General features: G+C 40.5%; 1 protein-coding gene across 2 annotated transcripts in view; it reads right to left on the bottom strand.

The window, feature by feature from the left end:
* Window positions 1-24,003, bottom strand: part of itpr2 (inositol 1,4,5-trisphosphate receptor, type 2) — a 100,808-nt gene that overhangs the window by 33,947 nt on the left and 42,858 nt on the right. For both annotated transcript variants that reach the window (XM_017465724.3, XM_017465727.3), the window contains 5 exons: window positions 23,816-23,936; window positions 22,664-22,845; window positions 22,320-22,462; window positions 20,607-20,715; window positions 2,220-2,322 (listed from right to left, as the gene is read on the bottom strand). In XM_017465724.3, the coding sequence (XP_017321213.2) occupies window positions 2,220-2,322; window positions 20,607-20,715; window positions 22,320-22,462; window positions 22,664-22,845; window positions 23,816-23,936 (658 nt within the window). The remainder of the gene's footprint in view (window positions 1-2,219; window positions 2,323-20,606; window positions 20,716-22,319; window positions 22,463-22,663; window positions 22,846-23,815; window positions 23,937-24,003) is intronic.

Below are 24,003 nucleotides of genomic sequence, written 5' to 3'. Positions count from 1 at the left end.
CTTTAAACCAGCTGTAACACTGCATTTTGTAAGACAATGTAATACACACATGAAAATATACATGTGGAGAAATGATACATTTATTACCCACCCACTGGGCCAGTAGAACCTCCAAAACGTTGCCTAGTCCCAATTTATGGTGGATTGGAAAAAAAAAACCTAACAAACCTGACAAGGTTAAAAATGTGGTGAATGGAATAATATTTCATGCAAGGTTGCTAAGTAACCCCATGTTTACACCAGCAACTGATAAGTCACTCGTTTCGCTTGTTGGTGTGCACTGTCCAACTTTCTTTTTTTTTTTTTTTTAGTCCCAATGAGAAACAATATTAAATAATATAGGGGTAGTGGTGGGTTAGCCAGTTAAGACTCTGGTACTGATCGGAAGGTCATGGGTTCAAGTCCCGGCGCTGCCAAGCTGCCACTGATGGGCCCTTGAGCATGGCCCTTAACTGTATCATGGCTGACCCTGCGCTCTGAACCCAACTTCCTGGCATGCTGGGGTATGCGTAGAAAAGAATTTCACTGTGCTGTAATGTGTACGTGACCAATAAAGACTCATTATCATTATATCAGCTTTAGAAAGTGTACTTCACTTTCTAAAGCTAGCTAGTTAAATGCAAATCAAATAAAGCACAGACCAGTTTGAAAATGTATCGTTTGGTTTACATGTTAAGCGTTAGGTTTCAATTAGCTACGTATGGCATATTACCAAAAAAAAAACAAAAAAACAAAAAACAACCCTATCTGTATTAGCTACGTACACTAAGCAGAACAATCTCTGCAACTTGCTTCCAAGCTTTATTTTTCTTCGTAATGCCTCTGTATTCATTTAATGAGAGGTCATATATGACAAGATAAGATGGAACCACAGTTAGTTTCTTCCTTTTTTGGAGTCTGTACAGGATTTCGCAGTGTGATTGTTTTGCTTCGTTTTTTTGTTTGTTTTTTTACGGAAAACTACTTGAATTTGCGGATTTGCAATGGCTCGAAATTGTTTTGCGCAGACTTTCTATTGATGTTTGCTGTTAAATGAGACCTTTCAGCTATACTCATATTCGATGCACGTGAATCGAAGAGGGCTTCGGCTGAATGCGAGTCATGATGATGTCACATGCCCAAATCTGTGGTAATTTTGAAAAATGGCAAGCTCCTAGCAAATACCACAGCGTTTTCTTCATTCTGTGTTAATTTATGCTATTGCAAAAAAGTCCTGGAGGGATTAACTACCCTTCTAACATAGTTTTTGGTCTAGGATATAGTATTTCACTCTATCAAAAAGTCATTGGACAATGTGTCGGGTTTGATATGAAGTGATCTGTCCTCACATCACACGTAAAAGATGGAAAAAAGTATTTATAGTGTCTATTATTATTTTTTATTTATGTACAGTATAACTGCAATGTGACTGTTCTAGCAGAAGAGTTGCATTAATTCTTAGCAGTGGAATTTATTCCCCCCACATACCTGTGTGAGTGTTCCTGATTCGGAAAAGACTGTCTGTCATCCATTCACGCTAATCAATCTGCCTAGTAAAATACATTTTACTGACAATCAGATCGGCCACGAGAGGTTTGTCTGTAGAGCAGTGGGATTCTGATGCGCGCACTACAGTTACACCATCAAGGTGCGTCACAATGAGGAGTAGAATTTTTTCTCTTTTTCTGGTTGTCCACCATGCAACAATGAATTTAAAAAATAATAATAATCTAAAAACCTGGACATGAAATCCGCTTGCTCCAGATGCCCTGGCTACTGATTTGCCCACCTCTGATGCATATAATCATGCACGTACACGCGCACGTACAGAGGTTTTCAACAGTGAATCCACGTGATCATTCAGTTGCAGTCGTCACTCCCTGCACTAGGTTTTAAATAAATATGGCCATTGTAAATGAGTCACACATGTCCTTGTCCAATTCTATCAATAGCCTGATCTGAAATGGTCTGTATGAGAATCTGAAACCATCACACATCCTTTGTGACAAAAGTCACTATCACAGTCTTCTAATGACATGTGAATCAGCCCACAGCATCACTCTAAAGAAGTGAAATGTGCTTTTGCAGAAAACTCAAACCGTCCTTAATAACAATTAATAGTGGCTATTATTCTATACACATATATGTTTTTTCATATTTATTTACAGGCATAATAGCAATAGTAATACCAGAGAGTTATTCTATTATCAGAAGCATGTGTGTTCGTGGAGGTCCCATACCTCCAGGGGATGATCCTCCACCACTGCCGTACTCCAGAGCCTTGGAGTGGAGCCGCTGGTTGCCGAAGTAGTGCGTCAGCAGAGTCTTCCTCAGTGCCTTGCCCTACATGGAAGACATGTCATCAGATCAATGACAGCAATGATATTCACTACAATAAATAAGCACAAACACAACACACGCTACTGTCAATCATTCTGAATCCCGACATTCTAATATAACTTTTTAATGGCTTCATATTGAAGTTTCTCAGGTTGAACAGGTTTTGTGAGTTCAAATCCCAGCGAATGGCCTCACTTCTTCCTCACGTTCATTCTACCAAATGAATAAATGTAAATAAGTGCAGGAATTGATTTTCTCCGCATAACACATGGCGCTGGTGTGAAGAAGTATTATTAGCTATTTGAGAGGCATGTCCGTTCCAGAATCCTACCCACAGCCTGAGCATATTCTCTAAGCTAGCTGGCTTTAAGTTGCCAAACTGTTAGTGCATGCTGTGCATTCTGCTGAGCTGATTACTGCTGATGATTACAATCTACCCATGACAGAAAGACGCAACAAATTTGCTCCAGTTTATATAAAACATGATACAAAAACAATATGCATTCCAATTTGATTGAACTGTATTGCACTAAATTGCTAGTTTATATGCTAGAGCCCCAACATTCAAACACAAATGATATTTTATATTCAAACAATTTGTACACCACGCGATTATCATGTGTGGTACAAATCAAGCAAGAGAGCATTTCTAGCATCAGAAAGTGGTCAGTGCTGTACCACATGAAACAAGTGATCTGAACGACAATGTCACAAAACAGTACTCAAACTGTCGAAAAGTGTCCGAACGGCATCCGATCATCGGTGCCGAAAAAGTCCATCCATCAACACATATAGCCTGACACGGGTTCTAACGGGACCTGAATTTTAACAAAACCCCCAGGCGCATGAGTCATCAACTGATGGACACAGCGAAGTAGATCATCAGATCAAACAAACTACTCAAAAAATGCTAATAAAAAAATAGATCTGATAAAAGTATTGGGGAGAAAAAAAAAAGAGAAAAAAACCCTCATGCCACAGTTCAGCGACTATTTTAAACATCTGCATTTGTAGCACATGCATTTATGTAAATGATTTACCTGAAAGGCAATTAGTGCAAATTTTTATTTTTTTTTAATTTACCCTAAGAGACGACAGTCCCTGCCACTTGCTTTCTATTGGTTCACATGAACCAATGGTTCATTAAATCAGAGGTCAATGTTATCAGCATGAAGTAAAAGGACACTAATGCGTGTCGTTCACAATCCATGTCTTTTTCCAGGCGGCTGTGGTTCAGGTGGTGGAGCAGGTTGTACAATAATCGTACGGTTGGTGGTTTGATTCCCGGCCCACGTGACTCCGCATACCAAAGTGTCCTTGTGCAAGACGCTGAACCCCAAGTTGCTCCCGATGGCAGGTTAGCGCCTTGCATGGCAGCTCTGCTACCATTGGTGTGTGAATGGGGGAAATGAGACACAGTGTAAAGCGCTCTGGATAAAAGCGCTATACAAGTGCAGACCATTTACCATTTCCCCCTTCAGTTATTTGGCTTTTCCACTCGGTGAATATGATTCGTGTTTGGTCTGATTGCTGCTTTAGCTGATAAAGCAGAAAGCCCTCGTTTCAAAGCGGTTCTCATATCGCCGTAGCAAGGGGCAAAAATGATAAACGCTGTTAAACAACCATGCATTGACAGGATTTTTTTGCTTCACATATATATGAAAGATTGAAGTTTGATTTTCTGTCCCTAATTAGAACTCCGTCTGTGTGTCTATTTATCACGTCATAAGCACACAAGATTTACATTTTTTTTTTTTTAAAAAGAATATTCATGTGAGAACGTTTTACATAACTCCGTCATAACTGTACCAATTATACCCCGAGTACAAGGAAAGCTTTGGGAAGAGAGAAGGATGAGAGGGCACAAAGAAGAGTGAACATGCAACGGATGCCTACCACTTATTTCTGCTTCCCTGAGGGAGAGGTGACAAACGTGTCGATGAAAAAGATAGGAGAACGAGTCAGGTGGGGGAGGTGAAGCGGCAAAGAGAGAGTGGGAGGGAGGAAGAGGAAGAGAAAGAGAGAGAGAGAGAGAGAGAGAGAGAGAGAGAGAGAGAGAGAGAGAGTTATATAACACCTGGTGGTGACTTGCTGGGAGACCATGAGGAAGGCAGGCAGAAAAAGGATGGAGGTATTGATTCACCCCCTCTCCTTTACATCCTCAAATCTCTCTCTCGCTCTCACAGTTTTTTCTCCTCTGTGGTTTATGATGACCGTTTTAGACATGTTCCTATCTATTCACAGGCTTGCATAATGGCAGGTAGAACAGTGAGGGTCTGGCGAGTGGTACTCTATAGAGGAGTCAAGAGGAAGGACGGACCCCTTCAGGAGACATGTTATGATGAAGACCAGTGGGTTGGACCTGGTGTGAACAGTTAAAGGAGCATGCTCTGTGAAGACAGGGACCCTAAACACTATGCAAATTATACACACATCAGAAGTAGATGCAGCAAATCCTGTGAACTTGCAAAGCAGCATGTCATTTATTTCTATGTCTCCTTCCAACAAGCACATGCCACTGATGTTTCCTCAGTCTCTCAGTAAACACTGAGTCTCATCAGCAGTCTGTACAGACACGCGTCTGCTTCCACTGTCTGGAAGAGTCCAGACACACGCACACATGCACATATAGACACACACAAGCATGTACAGAGATAAACCCTCACTGGGGTAACACACTTATCCAAATAGCTATTCTGCATTTGTTTAGATTTGACTGTTGATATTACTAGCAAAAGCAACTAATAAGGGAACTTTGGCAAAGTGAATTTCCAGATGCTGCAGTCTCTCATGTGCTCCTGCAGAAAGCTTTAGGTGGAGATAGAAAAAGGGGTGGGGGTGTGGGGCGGGGAGAAAAACGGAGATAAAGGTAGCCGTGCCAGCCTGACTCATCTGTCTGGTGCTGCATGGAGAAAAAAAACCCTCCACTCAGGTAAAGTGAGGACAGAGAGAGAGAGAGAGAGAGAGAGAGGAAGAGAGAGATAGCCAACAGACCGAGAGAGGCTTGGGTGTTAAGATGTGCGTGGGCACGCCACACTGCGGCTAGCCTGCCTGAGCCTCAGACAACACTGCCCAATCCTACACACCCTGCGATCTGTAAACACCCGAGAGACGGATATATAGAGAGAGGCACGTATGGAGGCAGCTGGTGTGCTGAACCGGTTGAACTCGGTCTGGGGTCAACACTGATTCCTACGGCAAAGCCTGATGTCACACAGAATTATAAATTACAGACTGTCTCACCCCAAAGCCTACACCTTCTACACCTCATAAAGGACAGATATGAAGACAGAAAGCAGTCAACCTTACTCCCTTACTTCCATTATTAACAGATTAAACATTTTGAATGTCAGATGAGGTACTGATAATGCTCCGAATTAATTACCTTGCCCGTCCACTTTCACCTCTCTTATACGTTTAACCGACAAGTCTGATCTTAGACCAAATCCAATATTACTGTACATATGGATCAATTTTGTATTCATATACTATAGATCAAAGTGCAGTGCTTCCAACAATATACTATGTAAAGGCTTTGATTTTTTTCATTAAAAAAAATTATATTTACAAAAATTTTCTAAAAATGTTTTTTTTTTTTACATCATATATTTTGCCCGATCATCAGGAGATTGATCCGATCTGTATCTGGAAGCCTAGGGAGTAAAATCGGTAGGAGGGATGGCAGGCTCTCCGCCCCTGTCAATCACAGAGATACTCTCCAATTGTAGGTGTCTATGAGCTCATGTATGTGGAAGAGGGCAGATAGCACTTTCCTCAGAGTGTGTTAAAAAATAATAAGCTTGAACATAACAAAAGATACAAATAGTGAAATGGGCAGAATAATATTAAAACATACTACAATTATCAGAAGTTTTTATATCAGAAGTTCTGATAATTGCGGGCGGAACTGAAATATGCTTGTTTTTTGCATGTATTTCAACTAAGTGAGAAGGCAGAAAACGGCATTTCCTTCCAAATGTGCAGCAGGAGCATTTTAACACTCAGTATGTACTCAATTATGATTATGTCCATTTCACTCGGGATGTAAATATACACATAAATCCTGACATTCACTGTGTGAGGAAATCAGCCAGCCAGATTTTAGCTGGTTTTTACACAGGGCACGTTTGCTGCGGTCCGAGTCCCGGCGCCCTCTGTAACGTTGGCCTGGTTTTCAGATGCAGCAGAGTCAACGACACTTGCGTCTATGTACGTCGCATGGCATAATTAATCAGACGTCCAGGAGAAGGCAGCTTTCTGCTGCTCGCAAACTGTTATTTTAAGGAGAAATTAATGATGTCATCATCAGCTAAAACACATACGCAGGTTACTTTAATTCCTGAATAAGTGCGGACCAGAGTACGAGTAGCGTTCACATTCACGGGAATCGCGGCACGGTTCCAGTGCACCCGAACCTGGATCCCCTCCTACAGGTAGTCTCGGGTTCTGCACCTCGGTGTGCTTGCAAACTGTGCTCTGTTTCAGAATACACCGCTAATGTGAAAGCCCTCTTAGTCATCCTTAGATTGACTGCACCTAGAACAGACTTAAACTGTCTCCTTAACCAAAATGATCTTTGCAGAAAAACTGCCTAGGCAAGATTAGAAGAAGCCTTTATTTGTCACATATATTTTACAGCACATTGAAATTCTTTTTTCGCATATCCCAGCTTTTTAGGAAGCTTGGGTCAGAGTGCAGTGCCAGCCATGATACAGCGCCCCTGGAGCAGATAGGGTTCAGTGGCCCAACAGTGGTGGCTTGGCAGCGCTTGAACCCCCACAACCTTCTGATCGGTAACACAGAGCCTTAACAGTTGAGCTAAATAAAAGCATTTCCACATCGATTTTGGCCAAACCTATTTTCCATCTGTTAGAATTCAACCACAGTGACATCTGATTTTCTCAAAACCACCACACATACAGTATATAGTTCTGAAAACTACAGAATGTTCCAGAATTGGACAAGTGTCATATCTGGCAACACATGTAAACTTAGGGCTATTCCTTCCTCATACTGCTAGCCTGCCTTGGGTATACAGGTTTCTCCTCTACATCATCAGGAGAATCGGGCGATTTTAAAAACAGAGGCCAGCTCAGGTGTCTGCTCAATCACTTGTCCCTTCAAGTGTGAACTAACGCAACTCACTCCGGGCTGGTCGGTCAACCAACGTCCAGAATGCAGCAGCAAGTTTTCATTCTCCCGATGTTCTCTTGCATCACCCATTGCCGTGTTCCCACCACTGGCTTTCTGTAGCGGCACGCATCAGGTTTACAACACTGACTCTGGTCAAAAATGGACCAGTCCCACCTATATGAAGGCACTTACCAAATGTTTCTCTACATCACATTCCCTTTAAGCCTCCATGTCCCAACTCAACCCAGCATCCCTCATAATACAAAAACGACCTGCAACAAGACTCTTCTCTGTACTGGCATCCAGGTGGTGGAAAGAACTTCCCCTGGCTGTCTGAACATCTCAGTCACTGTCTGTCTTAAAATGCAGACCACCTGTTCACTACGCATTTAAACGAGCCCTTTACTACCTCCCCTAGCTCCTCTCAAACAGGGGTTTAACTTAACAGTATTTTAGATCCGAACATATTTGTACAACGTATAGACTACAAAGCATGTCTATACACGGCTCTAGATAAAGACGTCTGCTATATGCGGTAAACATAAACGTAAATTTAGAACTCGGACACAGCAACATCCAATGGGTTTTCCCCAGACCGTCACACATTTGCAAAATCTAAAATCAGTGTTAAACTGATTATATTCGATATAAATGAAGAAACATGTAAATAAATCAGTGTGCCTTCTCAGAAGACTCTGAACAGATGTCAGCTCTGCGTCAGTGCTAAACACGTGAGTACCCGAGTACCTCATGCAATGGCCAATTAGCTGGCACGTTGCTTAACAACATCCTTCCACGCTGCAGAGATCTGCTCCAGCGCCCCCAACAACACACAGCACATCTAATAAATTGCTTTACAGCATGAGTCTTTACAAGACCTGCAAGAGAGGAACTTTAAGTTTAAAAAAATAAGAAAATGTAGGTAGCAAAAGACACTTTGGATGTGAACTGCTGCAATAAACACATCTATACCCAAAAGCGTTGTATATATGTTACGATATATGGGCTTTATAAGTGTTATATAGGTATCCGAGTAGCGAAGAGCGATCCGACTGACATTTCCACACATTCTCTTGATACTGGTGATAATACTTGAAATTGGTGAATGCTGCATGCTTGGCTTTTGCTGTGGTGAAAGAGTTAGGAAGAAAAATCAATACATTTCAAAACCCCATAAGCCTGTCTAGGCATGAAGGTGACAGCAACACATCTTATATAACACAAACACGGAAACAGAATGAAAAAGGACATGTGCAACAAAGCAAGAAAGAGAGAGGGTATTGCTTGTCTGAGGAGAAAAACCATCCAGGCTTAGCATCAATATCACCCCATTTCCATCTCTCTTTTTCTTTCTCTCACCATAAAGCCAAGACCTGAGGATTCTCATGTCTTTATTTGCACTCTTGTAAGTATCCACCCTATCCACTGGCCTGACGGCTCTCCTATACACCAGGCCAGCGATGCCCCACCCAACACGGCGGTAGTGTTTTAGGATGGTTGCCCTTATAAACAGTGCCTACAGCAGCAAACAAATTAGCCTTGCATGTGAGAGCAATCTACAGTCCTGTTGATTTTTAAACTTGCCCAAGACAAACAGCAGCTGAGCGTAAACAACCTCTCTGACCCAGGTCTATTTCGGAAGCCGCACATGTGACCGGATAACATGATTAAGGAGCTCAGAGGGAGGCCTGACAGTCAAATGAGCCCTCTTTCATATCCATAAACAGCACCAACATGCAGCGCAGATACAAGTAAATCCACAATACATGTTAATAATAATAGTGTAGGACAACACAATCAAGTCATTATGATTTCATGTGCAGTTTCTGTAACGTAAACTTGGAATAAACTAGCACCACATGATTGACTCACACCACATTGGTTTCCTGCACAAAAACCCAGGATAATGAGAACTCTGAGTGTCCTTGTATTCCAAAGATCAAAGTAAAGTTGCACTTTCAGAGGAGCACAAGGTCAGCAAATGTCCACTGAGAAGTTCCCATTTGTCCTCATGATGGAGCAGGAGAGGGGCATGGCAAGTGAAGCTCTGGACTAATAATGCTGCAGTAATTCTGCAGCCAAAGAATCAAGTCCAGCATGCCAGTACATCCTAATCTGTAGCCTTGAGTGTGAAAGTGTGAGTGTACATGACAGATACACACCCATCATTTCTTTTTATTTTTTATTTCTTATTTCATTTGACCAAAGTTGAGTATTAGCCAATACCCAATACTCATCCAATACACACTTTCACTATAATATTCGCAAAAGCTGATAAAGAGGTGCAGCTTCTCTAAATCAATGATGAGCTTCAGATGGAAAATCATGAAGTTAACTAAGCTACTCAGCATAATAATAATAATAATAATAATAATAATAATAATAACAATAACAACAACAACAACTGTTGGGTTAACGGCTTTCACAATCATGCCAAAAAACTAGAGCGAGGACACAGAATGGAAGAAAAAAAATCAACCCAGAGGCGACACACTTTCCGCCAGATACCTGACAATAAATTAAGTCTGAGGAAGACTATACTTGAGTTGTGAAGTCTCTCTCTCCCACACACACACACACGGCAAGGGCCTGGATCTCTGCACTACCTTAATTGCTGTATTTATCGCAAGCTAAGGGAAATATTTTTCATCTTCAGCATAAAGAGTAAAATCACCTACTGAAGTGGTGCCAGTTAGTATTAGTTTTAGACTACAAGAATAACATTTGGGACACAGGGGAGTCTATTTTTTCCCCCACTCATCTGAATACCAAGATACCAACATAATGACCTAAATGTTACCAAAAAGTAATCGAGGACACAAAGTCACGGAGTAATTTACAAACAATCTTTTATAACCACTGAGATTTCTTCTAAGTGATACTAAAAGTTTCTTGCAAAAGTTCTAGGGTCAGATGAAACCAAAATGTATGCTTTTTGGCAATAAACACCAGAGGTGGTTTTGGCGCTCACAGAGAGTTAGCATATGGAAAAGTACCTCATGTCCACGGTTAAATATGGTGGTGGCTCTTTAATGTTTTGGGGCTGTTTTTCTGCCAGAGGACCTGCACATTTTGTTAGGATACATGGCATCATGGACTCTATCAAAGATCAACCTGACTGTCTCTGTCAGAAAGCTTAAATTGGGCCATGGTTGGATCTTCCAGCAGAACAATGATCCAAAATATACATCAAAATCAACACAAAAAATGGTTTACTGAACACAAAATCAAAGTCCTACCATGGCCATGCTAGTCCCCTGACTTGAAACCCATAGAAAACCTGTGGGGTGAACTGAAGAGGAGAGACCACCAACGTGGACCTCGAAATTTGAAGGATCTGGAGATATATATATATATATATATATATATATATATATATATATATATATATATATATATATATATATATAAAAACCTGTTTTTTGTTTGCAATCATTTGATACCCATGAGAGCAGAGTATTTTTGTGATTTTTTTTTTTTTTTAGAGCAAAAGATCAAACAATAAATAATTTTTCACCGCCTTCTTTGCTCATATTTACCATAGTATATAAAACCATGAATTTTTTTCAAATTAATTCAAGATAGATTTTTTTATATTCATTAGCATGCAAGGGGTGTCGAACTCAATTGCAGCAAACATCTGCATTTTTGTGAGCCCTTGAATGGCCAAAAACTAAGGCTATTACGTGTAACATATCATTATAAGTGCAGCCATCCTCTAATTTGATTATGTGTTTGAGTCAGTTTACCATTTTCATTTTTTTTTGTTTCAAAATGAAAATAGCAATCATTTATATACCACACATTCTTTACTGAAGCAGTGAAGTACAAATCATACAGGCTTAATCCTCCCGTCTCACACTCAATCATTTTTACGCAATACATTTCTGAATTTGGAGTCAGTCATTATATCCAAGGCCAATTAACACCAGACACTTTCTGAAACATTTTAAATACGCATCACATGCAGCAGATGTGCACCCATTTCGAATTTCTGAGAGTCACAGTCGTATGCCCTGTTGCATTTGTTTAATATTTTGCCTCCAAGTTTATAAAGTAGCATTTAAGCCCGGCACTTTCATTTTCTATATGTTGTAAATTTGACTTAGAATAATATGATTATAACGATGCCATGATTGAACAGCCTGTACGATTGTAAGTCTATACTGTTTTTATGAATTTGCGCATTTTGACATGCTTTTCTGCTTCCCACAGTTGTAGAAAGTGGTTACTGAGGTACTTTAGCCTACCTGTCAGCTCAAACCAGTCATTCTCTTCTGACCTCTCTGATCAACAAGGTGCTTCCGCCTGCTCACAGGATGTTTTGTTGATTTTCACATCATTCTGTGTAAACTTTACAGACTATTGTGCATGAAAATCCCAGGAGATCAGCGGTTTTTAAATTCTAAAAATTTTTGTACAAACCAACCTGTTTGGTATCAACAACCATACCATGGTCAAAGTCACTGAGATCACATTTTCCCCCATTCTGATGTTTGATGTGAACACAAACTATAGATTTTTTTTGAACAATGCGGGGTTGAAGTGTGAATGGGTATGCTTCCCAATATTTTTAATTAAAAAACAAAACAAAACAAAAAAAAACACAACAACAACTAATAAATACATTGAGAAAAATAAACAGCTTTGTCACATCTGCAGTGTCATTACATAATTACCCTCTGCTTAGAGGATCATTTTTTCTATCCATCTACCCATCCATCTGTCCACCCACCCGTCCGACCATCCATCCATCCAGCCATCTATATTTATGATCAAATGGTTCTTCCATTAAAAAAAATTACACAGGGCATAACACCACTCCAAATGAATGCACACCGTAACTGATTAAAACTTATACACATTGTTTATTGTGAAGTTTTTCACTAACTTGATATATTGGCAAACTGCAGTGAATTAGCTAGCAAGCTACAATATATGTGGAGTGTCGTATATTACAACATATTATCCTAGCTCCTGAGTACATGTTTTATATCTATCATTTACGGTTCAGTTGATCATGGTGTAAATAATGGCGGGGGCGGGAATTGCCAATTCTGATTATTGGGGGCTACCCACCCCACAATCCACCCCCCGGAAACTACACCCCTGTTGAACATTACCTGAAGCTACTGACCTGTATCTGCATGATTTTATTTATTTATTTTTTTAAAAATATATATATGATTTTTCTTCATTACATGATTGTGAACATCTTGAATGGTTATGTGTGTGCATGTGCGTCTGTATGTTTGCATGTGTGTGAGGGTTTAGCAGTGTGAAACTGGTAATCTTTAAAGCCGCTTTGCCTGAGTGCAGTGGTGTGAAACTTACTAGTGAGAGAGAGAGAGAGAGAGAGAGAGAGAGAGAGAGAGAGAGAGAGAGAGAGAGAGAGAGAGGGGGGACCGGGTGTTGTATAACAAGCTTTTCTTTCTTTTGTCAGGAGATGTCTATTTACACACACATGACACAAACCACATGATAACGTGACACAGTTCACCCATGAGGCATGACAGCTCGACAGACCTCTGTGACATACACGTCTACTATAACACCTACACGCACACACACACACTTTTGTGTTTTGTAATAAGTAATAATGTTATGAAGCATATGTAAGCCGAGAAAGAAAACAACAGCAGTAAGAGCTTGTGAATGCTTTGGGAGACTGATAGAAACTGGATATGTGACAGGTTTTCACAGGTATGTGCTGAAACTGTCCACCTCCCAGTAGGGCTGACTGGGTACCATCATTTATATAAGTAACCGTTTCATTTTAATGTACTTATAACAGTAGTTTTACTGCAAATTGCTTTTTGCCTTTATTCGAGTAAATGTGTAAAGACAAATCTACTTTTGCTGCATTTCATTTCTTTCTGTCCTTCCATGACATTTTTGCTTTTGGCTGAATCTCCAATGGCATGCACATATAGCACACAGTGGCAAAAAGTGTCATTTTCAGGTTCTACAGCCTTCCAATCAGACACACCTATATACACTACACACACACGACCCCAAGTATACATATGAAAGACATAAGAGCCAATAACAATCTCCCATTAAGTCTCAAATGAACCATATATGAGTAAAGAAGGCTGTGAAAATGTCTTTATTGTTTAACGTTTTGATCTTGTGTTTAAAAAAATAATAAAAATAATAATCACAAAATTACCCTGCACTCATGGATATCAAACAATTGCAAAAAAAACACAGGTTTATCCCAAAATTATATATATATTTGTTAAATATAGGTGTGCAGCACTTTCTTAGTCAATACTTTGTGCTTCCTCCCTTTGCCAAGATAACAGCCGTGAGTCTTCTCTTATAATGCCTGATGAGGTTGGAGAATACATGGCAAGGGATCTGAGACCATTCCTCCATACAGAATCTCTCCAGATCCTTCAAACGCCGGTGCACTCTCCTCTTCAGTTCACCCCACAGGTTTTCTATAGGGTTAAAGTCAGGGGACTGAGATGGCCATGGCAGCCAAGACAATCATTTTTGTGTTGATTTTGATGAATGTTTTGGATCATTGTCCTGCTAGAAGATCCAACCACGGCCCATTTTAAGCTTTCTGGCAGAGGCAGTCAGGTTTTCATTTAATATCTGTTGATATTTAGGAGTCCATGATGCCATGTTTCCTTCTGGCAGAAAAACAGCCCCAAAATATTAAAGAGCCACCACCATATTTAACCGTGGGCATGAGGTACTTTTCCTTATGGCTACCTCTCAGTGAGCGCCAAAACCACCTCAGGTGTTTATTGCCAAAAAGCTCTATTGTGGTTTCATCTGACCATAGAACCCGATCCCATTTGAAGATCCAGTAGTGTCTGGCAAACTGAAGACGCTTGACTTTGTTTTTGGATGAGACTAGAGGCTTTTCCCTTGAGACCCTTCCAAACAACTTCTGGCGATATAGAGGAGCATCTCAAAAAATGTAATATTGTGCAAAAGTTCATTTTTTTTCTGTAATTTAATTCAAAAAGTGGAATTTTCAGATCTTCTAGATTCATTGCATATTCAGCCTTTTTGTTTTAATCTAGATGATTACGGCTTACAGCTCATGAAATTCAAAATTCCAGTATCTCAAAATATTAGAATAAAGAATTTATAATACAGAAATGTCGACCTGAGAAGAACTCTAATCAGCTAATTAACTTATTATTCTGTTAAAAGATATTTTTTCCCCATTTAGTATCACCCTTCAGATGCTAAATAAGATATTTACATGTCTCCCAGAAGACAAAATACTAACAATTTACACCGACCATCCTGTTCAAAAGTTTACATCTCCCGTCTCTAGATGTAGTGTATGGCCTTCTTGAGCATCAGTGAATGTTTGCACCTTTTTTTAATAGTTGTGTACGAGTCCCTCAGTTGTCCTCAGTGTGAAAGGAGGGGTCTCAAGACGGATCTACAGCCAGTGCTGGAAAGGGGTCAAATATGCAGAAGATGCTGGAAAAGCAAAGAATGTACAGGACCTGGAGGATTTTTCTGAAGAACAGTGGGCAGTTTAAATGCTCAAGACAAACAAGGGACTCGTGAACAACTATCACAAAACAAAAAACAGTCCAATCCAGGTAACGACATACAGCATTAAGAATCAAGGGTATGTAAACTTTTGAACAGGGTAATTTTTATTAATTCAGCTATAATCTTGTCTTGTGGTGCTAAATAAAACAATGCTAAATAAATAAAAAAAATAACATGGGAATTTTATGATCCCTCTTATGTTGTTAACAGTATTAAGACATAGCAGATTCTGCAAGGCGTATGCAAACTCTTGGGCACAACTGTATATTTAACAAAGATTTATTTTTTTTATTTTTTTTGATAAACTTGTGTTGTGTTTGCAGTTGTTTGATATCCATGAGAGCAGAGTATCTTTATGATTTTTTTAAACAAAAGATGAAAAGGTTAAACGATATAGACAATTTTTCCCAGCCTTCATTCATATTTGTCAAGGGTGCCAATATTAGTGGAGGGCACTGTATATACATCAAGTAATGTCTCATTTATACTACTGAACCTCCAATTTCATGCTATTTGATACATATTGATCTTCAAGGGAAAATAGCAGCAGTGACATCTGAAGCATGCATGCACATGCGCGCGCACACACACACACACACACTAAGCTGCATATGCGTATCCTCTCGAATAAATGCAGTCTCTTAGACCAATTATATCTCGTTATGAGTCATGACCTGCTGCTTGGCAACCAAATCATTAGAGAGAGAGACAGAACGAGACAGGAGCGATTTTGCTAAAAGAAGTGTATTATGAGCCAAAGAGTGATGGACAGAGAGAGAGAGAGACAGAGCGAGAGAGGAGGGAATTTTGCCATATTTTTCTAAAAGAGGTGTATTACGAGCAAGAGAGTGATAATGAGGGTGCTATAAATTGAACAAGAGACAAACATAAGGGTGATGAGGTGAGAGAGATAAGTGAGAGTAAAGGGTGAGAGAGCATACCAGAGGCAGGTACACGAGAGAGAGCAAGCGAGAGAAAAAGAACGTGATGGGCCACGTGAGGCCGGCTCAGACACTGCAGGCTGGTTACATAAACACACCCCCTGCTCCGTCTCCTCATGAACTCGGCAGACGCCGCTCCCATCCAAGCTCTTTCCTCGCTGCAGTGTTTCCTCCCTCCCTCTCTCTGTCTCTCTCACGTGGCTCCTCACATGCTTTTGCCTCCCTCCCTCCATTTCTCTCTTTCTATCTCACACACACACAAACATCCACAGTCCGTGGGGAGCCTGGAGTCAGAGCTGCACAGGTCTGCATAAGACTGCAGCACCACACTGACAGCAGTGAGGACACGGAATACACTTCACAAAAGTGCTGATACACACACACACACACACACACACACACACACACACACAGAGGAAAAGCACATCTTTCTCTTGCAAACACAGCTAAATTAAACCCATGTGAATATTCTTGCCAAGCCTCTCAAAGTGTAGAGGTCTAGGATAATGTTTCCCCCTGCGCCTCATATTTCAGGCAGAGTTGTCCTAATTAATCCTGCTCTAATTGACTCGTCTCTAATTGGCTGTTCTCTAACGATGACATCAGAGAGGGCGGATGTGAAAGAACGGCGACGCTGAAGCTTCGTGTATGCTGTGTCAAAGCTTCAGGAAGCCCTGATCACACAGTCTCTCCTTCACACCTGTCTCTCATTTCTCTCCGAGTCTCTCTGTGGCTGCAGTCAGCGCTCTGCAGTACTGGTTTGTTGTAGAGGCAGTTTGGTGCACCCCCTCCTCTCTCTCACTCTCTGTCTCTGTTCTCACGGCGAGCGCGTCCTCGCGTGCCTCTGCCTTATGTAAGAGTGCTCAGTGCTCTGTCCACTGAATACTGATTAGCTGTCTGGAGCTCCCAACTCGCCGCACTCAGCCAGCCAGAGCCAGCAGCACCATGGAGGGCTGAGCACTGAGCTTAGCTCATTTATCTCCCAAGCACGCACACACACAGATACACAGATACACACACACACACACACACACACACACTTTTACACTCTCCTCTCTCAGGCTGCAGAGCTGAACGGGTCAACAGGTTTAAAAGTGACACAGAAGTTTGGATGTTTCTCTAGGGCCCTCTCCTGGTGACTGAACTCTGATATATAAAAAATAAAAAAATAAAAATTTCCAGACTCCCTTAGGAGCACTCGAGTCTGACTCATCAGACACGGCCTTCGCTGTTTCCCCAACGCAATATAGCTCACTTCTACTGCACTAATCATATTGCCTTTGCCAGCTCCAGGCTGTAGAAAAGGCACTGTAAAGCGATAAGGTAAGATAATATTTTTTACAGGATGCTGTGATGCTGTGTACCAGATGGCTGGAGTCATTACTGATCCATGGGGTAAAATAATATTTAAAAAAAAACCAATACACTTTTTAATAAACTTTCAAATCAGTCCACAGCACACAGATTCAACAAAAGTACATAGGCAGTAGTCTAAATGGGATAAAAACACACACGTTTGCTTGTTTTTATTACTGCTACAGAATGACTAGGGTGTGTGTCTCATTTAAAGCATGTAAACAGAAAACGTCACTTCACTATTATATACTGTTATAAACACTGGTTTCTTAAATTGCACTCACTCCCAAAGCGGTGCTTTATACCATGTTATAACCTGCAGTGCAGATACTATATCACATCCTGTGCATTTGTTCATTAAGACAACAGAGTATAAAATGTTCTTATAAATATACGTCAATCAGCCATAATATTAAAACCACCAGCTTAATATTGTGTAGGCCCCCCTTGTGCAACCAAAATAGCTCTGACTCGTCAAGGCACGGACTCCACAAGACCTCTGAAGGTGTGCTTTGGTATCTGGTACCAAGACGTTAGCAGATCCTTTTAGTCCTGTAAGTTGCGAGCTGGGGCATCCATGAATCAGGCTTGTTTGTCCTGAACATCCCACAGATGCTAGAGCGGATTGAGATCAGTCAACACCATGGACTCTTTGTCATGTTCCTCAAAACATTCCTGACAAATTTTTTGCAGTGTAGCAGGGCACATTATCCTGCTGAAAGAGGCGACTGTTATTAGGGAATACCGTTGCCATGAAGGGGTGTAATTGGTCTGCAACAATGTTTAGATACGTGGTACGTGTCAAAGTAACATCCGTGTGAATGCCCAAAGCCAAAGTTTCCCAGTAGAACATTACCCAGATCACTACAAGGCCTCAGTCAGCTTGCTGTCTTCCCATAGCGCATCCAGGTGCCATCTCTTCCCCAGGTAGGCCACACACACACACACACACACCCAACTGTCCACATGATGTAAAAGAAATCGTAATTCATCAGACCAGGCACATATGTCCATTGCTCCATGGTCCAGTTCAATGCTCATGTGCCCATTGTAGGCGCTTTCGGTGTTGGACAGTCAGCATGGACACTGACCGTTCTGAAGCTACGCAGCCTCATATGCAGCCAGCTGTGATACACTGTGCATCCTGATACCTTTCTATCAAAGCCAGCATTAACTTTTTCTCTTTCACTTTTTACTTCTGAAGGATCAGTCCAGATGGGCTAGCCGTCGCTCCCCACACACATCAGTGAGCCTTGGGTGCCCATAACCCTGTTTCCGGTTCACCGCATGTACTTCCTTGGACAACTTTTGGTAGATACTAACCACTGAATACCAGGAACACCCCCACTTTGGAGATGCTCTGACCCAGTTGTCTAGCCATCACATTTTGTCAAAGTCGCTCAGATCCTTACTCTGGCCCATTTTTCCTGCTTCCAACACATCAACTTCGAGAACTGACTGTTTACTTGCTGCCTAATATATCCCACCCCTTAAACAAGTTCCACTGTAAGAGATCATCAATATTATTCACGTCACCTGTCGGTGGGTTTAATGTTATGGCTGATCGGTGTATGTTATACCACAACGATCTTGAATCTGATCTTGATCAGTAGTTCAGTGTGTAAGGTTTATATTAATGTGCTAGTTCTAATAAGCTATCATTGCCATAGTAGTAACAGCTAATTTACAAGGACCTGTATGGCAGACCCTTCACATAATTTAAGCCTTAGAATAAACAAAAACAAACAAACAAAAAAAAAAACAACAACATACAAAGCACTGATATGGTGAACATTTCTGTAAGGAAATATTTATTTAATTTTTATGGAAGGTGTCTCAGGTGTGGCTGGTGTCTCAGGCGTAACAGTCTAGCACCAACATTCAGTAAGTTTTCCACTACGGGGAAAGTCTTCAGGACAGAGGACATTTGGGTTTCTCTGTAACGTGACGTGCTGGATCTTAACTTCACGAGTTTAAAAATAAAAAATAAAATAATAATAATAATAATAATAATAATAATAATAATAAAGGAGAAAAAGGAGATTGGTGATGGAAAGAACTAGCTTGTTTGAGTTTATAGCGATGAATGTAACTAATGTTAGTGATAACAAGAACTAACTTGTCTCAAAGATGTTCCACAACACTAATAAAATTCTGTAATTAGGAAAATAATCCCGTTGTTGATTATTGTCCTAAAACAGCATGTCCCGAAGCGTTCTATTCCTAACTTATTTAACTGGGTATTATAATGTCATATAAAGATGCTTTATAAAGAATTATGCATACAAAGACGCCTAGGGTTATATTGCGCGTTGTAACATGCTGTGCATGTTATATACAGTAGCATGCTGTAAATGCATTTATAATTTATAATTATGAACACAGGATTCATAATAAATGTAGATCAGATTGTACACATCAAGGTAGAACCGGACAGGAGGAACAGGTATGGTATAAGTGACCCTCTTCAAGTGTTGTCTGAATGAACAAATCTAATTGGTTCTGCTTTAGCTTTTTTTTTCCTATTCTGTATATTGTGTGCATTTTCACAATGTACTTTTCTACATTTTATTATACAATTAACTCAAAGTATTGGAAGGCCACTAATTCAGAACGCAATGGACATTAACAAACTGTCCAAGTGGAAACCACTTAGAACATTATAATGGTTCCACCCATACAACCTGCTCATTCATGTGACTATCCAATCAGCCCAATCACATGGCAGCAGCATAAAGCATAAAATCATGCAGATACAAGTAACAGGTTATTCAGATCATTTTACGTCGAATATAAGAACGGGGACGGAATACATCATCTGCTGTCGTAGCCCATCTGCTTCAAGGTTTGATGTGTTTTTGTTCTGAGGTGTTTTAAAGAGTGGATAAAATAGGAGTTACCAGCACCTTCCTGTCAGTTCAAACCAGTCTGGCTATTCTTCTCAAACCTCTCTCACCAACAAAGCGTTTCCGACAGCAGGAATGCTGCTCACTGGATGTTTTTTGTTTTTCATGCCATTCTGAAACCCCAGGAGAACAGCACTTTCGGAATACCCAAACCACCCCAACCAACTAAGTCACAGATCCCATTTCCGCCCATTCTGTTTGATGTGAACATTACCTGAAGCTTTTGACCTGTATCTGCATGATTTTCTTGCACTGGACTGCTGCCACATGATTGGCAGAAGGGTTAATTCTATGAATGTGCACATTGACTGGTGTTCTTAATAAAGTGGGTGGTCAGTGTATATCTTTTGAACACCACTTTATAATACATCACTGTTAATTTGTTCAATATGAAATGAACCAATCATCTCCCACTGACCTGCTCATCAAAAGTCTCCTTCTTGTCCAGCATTTCGCGGAGCGTCTGCAGAATCTTAATACACAACTTCTCCTCCTTATCCATCAGCTTCTTTGTGTGCTTTATCAGCCTATAAGCATACAGATCCCAGTTAAGAAACTTTCACCATTGAAAAGTTTCTTTCCAATTTTATGCGGGGGAAGTGACACAGCATCCGGGACACAAGATTCAGAAAATCCTAAAATATCTCCAATGTATGTATTCTTTATTGACCTTACATGAGAATGTAACTGATTTGTCATAGCGGTGCAGCAGGAGGACCGCACGCTGCGGCTTTCAAAGTGACTCATGCAGACGCAGACTTGAGTGCTTATGCAATGGTACAGACCAATCAGGCTGACACACACTCAGGTAAGTGCTGTTCGAACACCTAAGGCAAGATCGGAAGTCAATCATGCCGGGTCATATCTCTACATCTCTCTGAAATCACATCTTGCCTCTGACCCATCTGCCATGTCTACATGGTTTTGTTTACCAGATACAAATGCTGACTTGATAGCGGTGTAGAAATCAGTAGCCCAGACATCAGGGACAAGCAGATTTTGTGTCCAGGCTATTGGTTTTTAATTCAACGTTGCCTCCTAGACAAGTAGGTTTACAAATCAGAAGAAAAAAAAAAAGCAAAACTCATTCCGATTGACTTTTGGTAAAGTCACGAGGAAGTAGCATGCTTAAACCTAACGTCATTCACTGTAACTAAAGCACATGCTTCAAAATTCCACCACCTGCTGCACCACACACATCGGCGCAATATGCCTATGCATAGAATGTTTTTTTCAAGGCAGAATAATTTGCATTGATGGATGATAGATGATCATTTCAGAATCAGACACGTCAGTATGTGGAAACGCTGACAAAATCGATGTATGCGTGTGTGTGTGTATATATATATATATATATATATATATATATATATATATATATATATATATATATATATATATATATATATATATATATATATATACACACACACACACACACACACACATACACATATATACACACACATATACTCAGCATTATTCGATTATCCAATGCAACAGGAAGCCCAGGTGGGACATATCAAGTGGCTCCTCCCCCTTTTTTAAATAGCCAATTGCAGCTAGCTTACCTCACAGCCAGCAAACGTACAACTGCTGGAGGTTGGACAATTCAGATTCGAGTGAACATTTGATTGGACAGAATATCTGATGAGAAGCCGAAGTGCAGAGTGATGTCATCAAGATTGTTGATCAGTTGATTAGTGGTAGAGAGAGACTGTACATTTTGAATGCATACATCTTCTAAATCTTCTGAATTTTGTCATTGTTTTGGAGCACAATAGCTTATAGATAATTTTAAGGCAAACATTCATACTAAAAGCCACAAAACTTCTATTTTGATTTCATGGGGACTTTAACTAGTTAACAAGCTCCCTGATGTTATTACATTATGTTAGCTACTATGTTTTTTTTTTAGCCTAGTCAGTTAGATTTCTAGGCAAAACATGGAACTAGACTGCACATTAGAGCTTTCATCTGCTCTGTGGCTAGCTAATGAATTTATGATTTGTCCACCCCTACTTAACGTGATCTAGTGTCTTAGATTATGTAGATGTACACAGCATTTATTTGATTAAATGATAAATTGGATGAAAGAAATTGTGTGTGTGTGCGCGCATGTGTCTCTTACTTGGTCATGAAGGCTCCGGTCTCACAGCGCAGTCGTGCTGGCTCAGGGAACAGCAGCTCTGGACTATGCAGGATGTCAACCAATACAGAGAACTCGGCCTGCACCAGTGGACTGAACTGCTCTTTTAGATAATGCACCACCCCCTAATACACACACACACACACACACACGGTCACAGAACAGGTGGTGCTAACACTTACACAAATATCAGCTCAGTTTGTGACATCACAGAATAAGGACAAGATGTAAAGATGATTTGACACCCAGAAACTTTTAACTCAAAATCTGCTTTAAAGCGAGAGCGAGAGCTTTTTTACAGGATGCGACAAACTCAGGCAGGGTACCTGCAGTTTCTCGATGATGTTCTTGTAGTCCGGCGTCCCCAGCATTTCTTTGCGAGGTCGACTACGAGCTGAAAGCCTCCAGCCTTCAGCAGCACGCTGTACCATGTTGGTGTGGGTCTTCTGAAATAGAAAGTTCACCTGACCATCCAGATCTACTGGTAGAGCTATGCTCCGGCTCTTAGCTGTGAGGAATACATAAAAACAGATTAAAATGCTTTTTTCATTCCTTCATTTATTCATCTTCAGTAAGAGCTTTATCCTGTGGTAGATTCAGAGCCTTTCCTAGGAACACCGAGCTCAAGGCCAGAATACACCCTGGATGAGACACAAGCCCATCGCGCACACATTCACATCTAGTGGCAATTTAGGGCAATTTTCAATCCATCTACCGGCATGTTTTCAATAGGTGGGAGGAAAGCCACGAAGGAGAATAAAGTGAAATAATAACGCTAAATAACACAGACAATAATCCAAGCTCAGGATCAAACCCTGGAGCTGTGAAATATCAATGCTACCCACTGCCCTCATAAAATGCTTTATTAAGGAGAAAATTAATTATTTTCCAGTCCGGTAATGTAACTGCTACCCTAGTGACCTCATCTCCTGAGCCAGCATTGCAGAAAATGCGACATAGTAAAAAAAATAATAATAATAAAAATGAACAAAATTAGGGGTTTTGTGGATTATTGGATTTATTTACTTTTTTTTTAAAAACAAAAAAACATTCGTTTTAATGGAAAAGGACAAAATGTGATTAAAGCTGAAGTTCACTGCTTAACTGAGGTTAGAAAGAATCAAATAGAAGCTATATAAACAGCTTTAAGCATCAGATTCATAACTATTTTGTGAATGACTACGGCGAATGATGATCGTTGTTGGTCAGTCTGGCTGCTGTTACTACTACAGTTCTTAAACTGGCTGCTGAGTGAAGCCAGCTAAGTCGCAAGACAGATTACAGAGAGACGAAAATATTTAAGAATTATTCAAGTAAAGGCATGAATATAGTTAATAAACAAAAGGAGACTGCCTCCCACGATGCAAGTAGTGGAACTTCCAGGCTTACACACCTGCAACCATGTGATGTACAATAATGTACATTAATATGCTCGATTTGTTTGTAAGGTTGCACTGCTCCAGGTTGCGATAACTCACCCACATCAGTGAGGGTCTTGATGCAGGCCTCGATGTTCGTCTTCTGCAGAGCACTGATCCAGGTGCAGGAACAGAGTCTGAGCACGGACTGCAGCAGACGTATGAACGTGCCCTGATGGGTCTGAAACAGAATTATAGAGGAAGATGAACCATGTGACTGGTGAGAGTGGTTAAAACTGGCCTAGTGT

Source organism: Ictalurus punctatus, chromosome 4, assembly GCF_001660625.3.
Source record: "Ictalurus punctatus breed USDA103 chromosome 4, Coco_2.0, whole genome shotgun sequence".
In the NCBI taxonomy this organism is placed as follows: Eukaryota; Metazoa; Chordata; class Actinopteri; order Siluriformes; family Ictaluridae; genus Ictalurus; species Ictalurus punctatus.
Note: the sequence above shows the minus strand (reverse complement) of the source record. Positions and strands in the feature narration are given on the sequence as shown.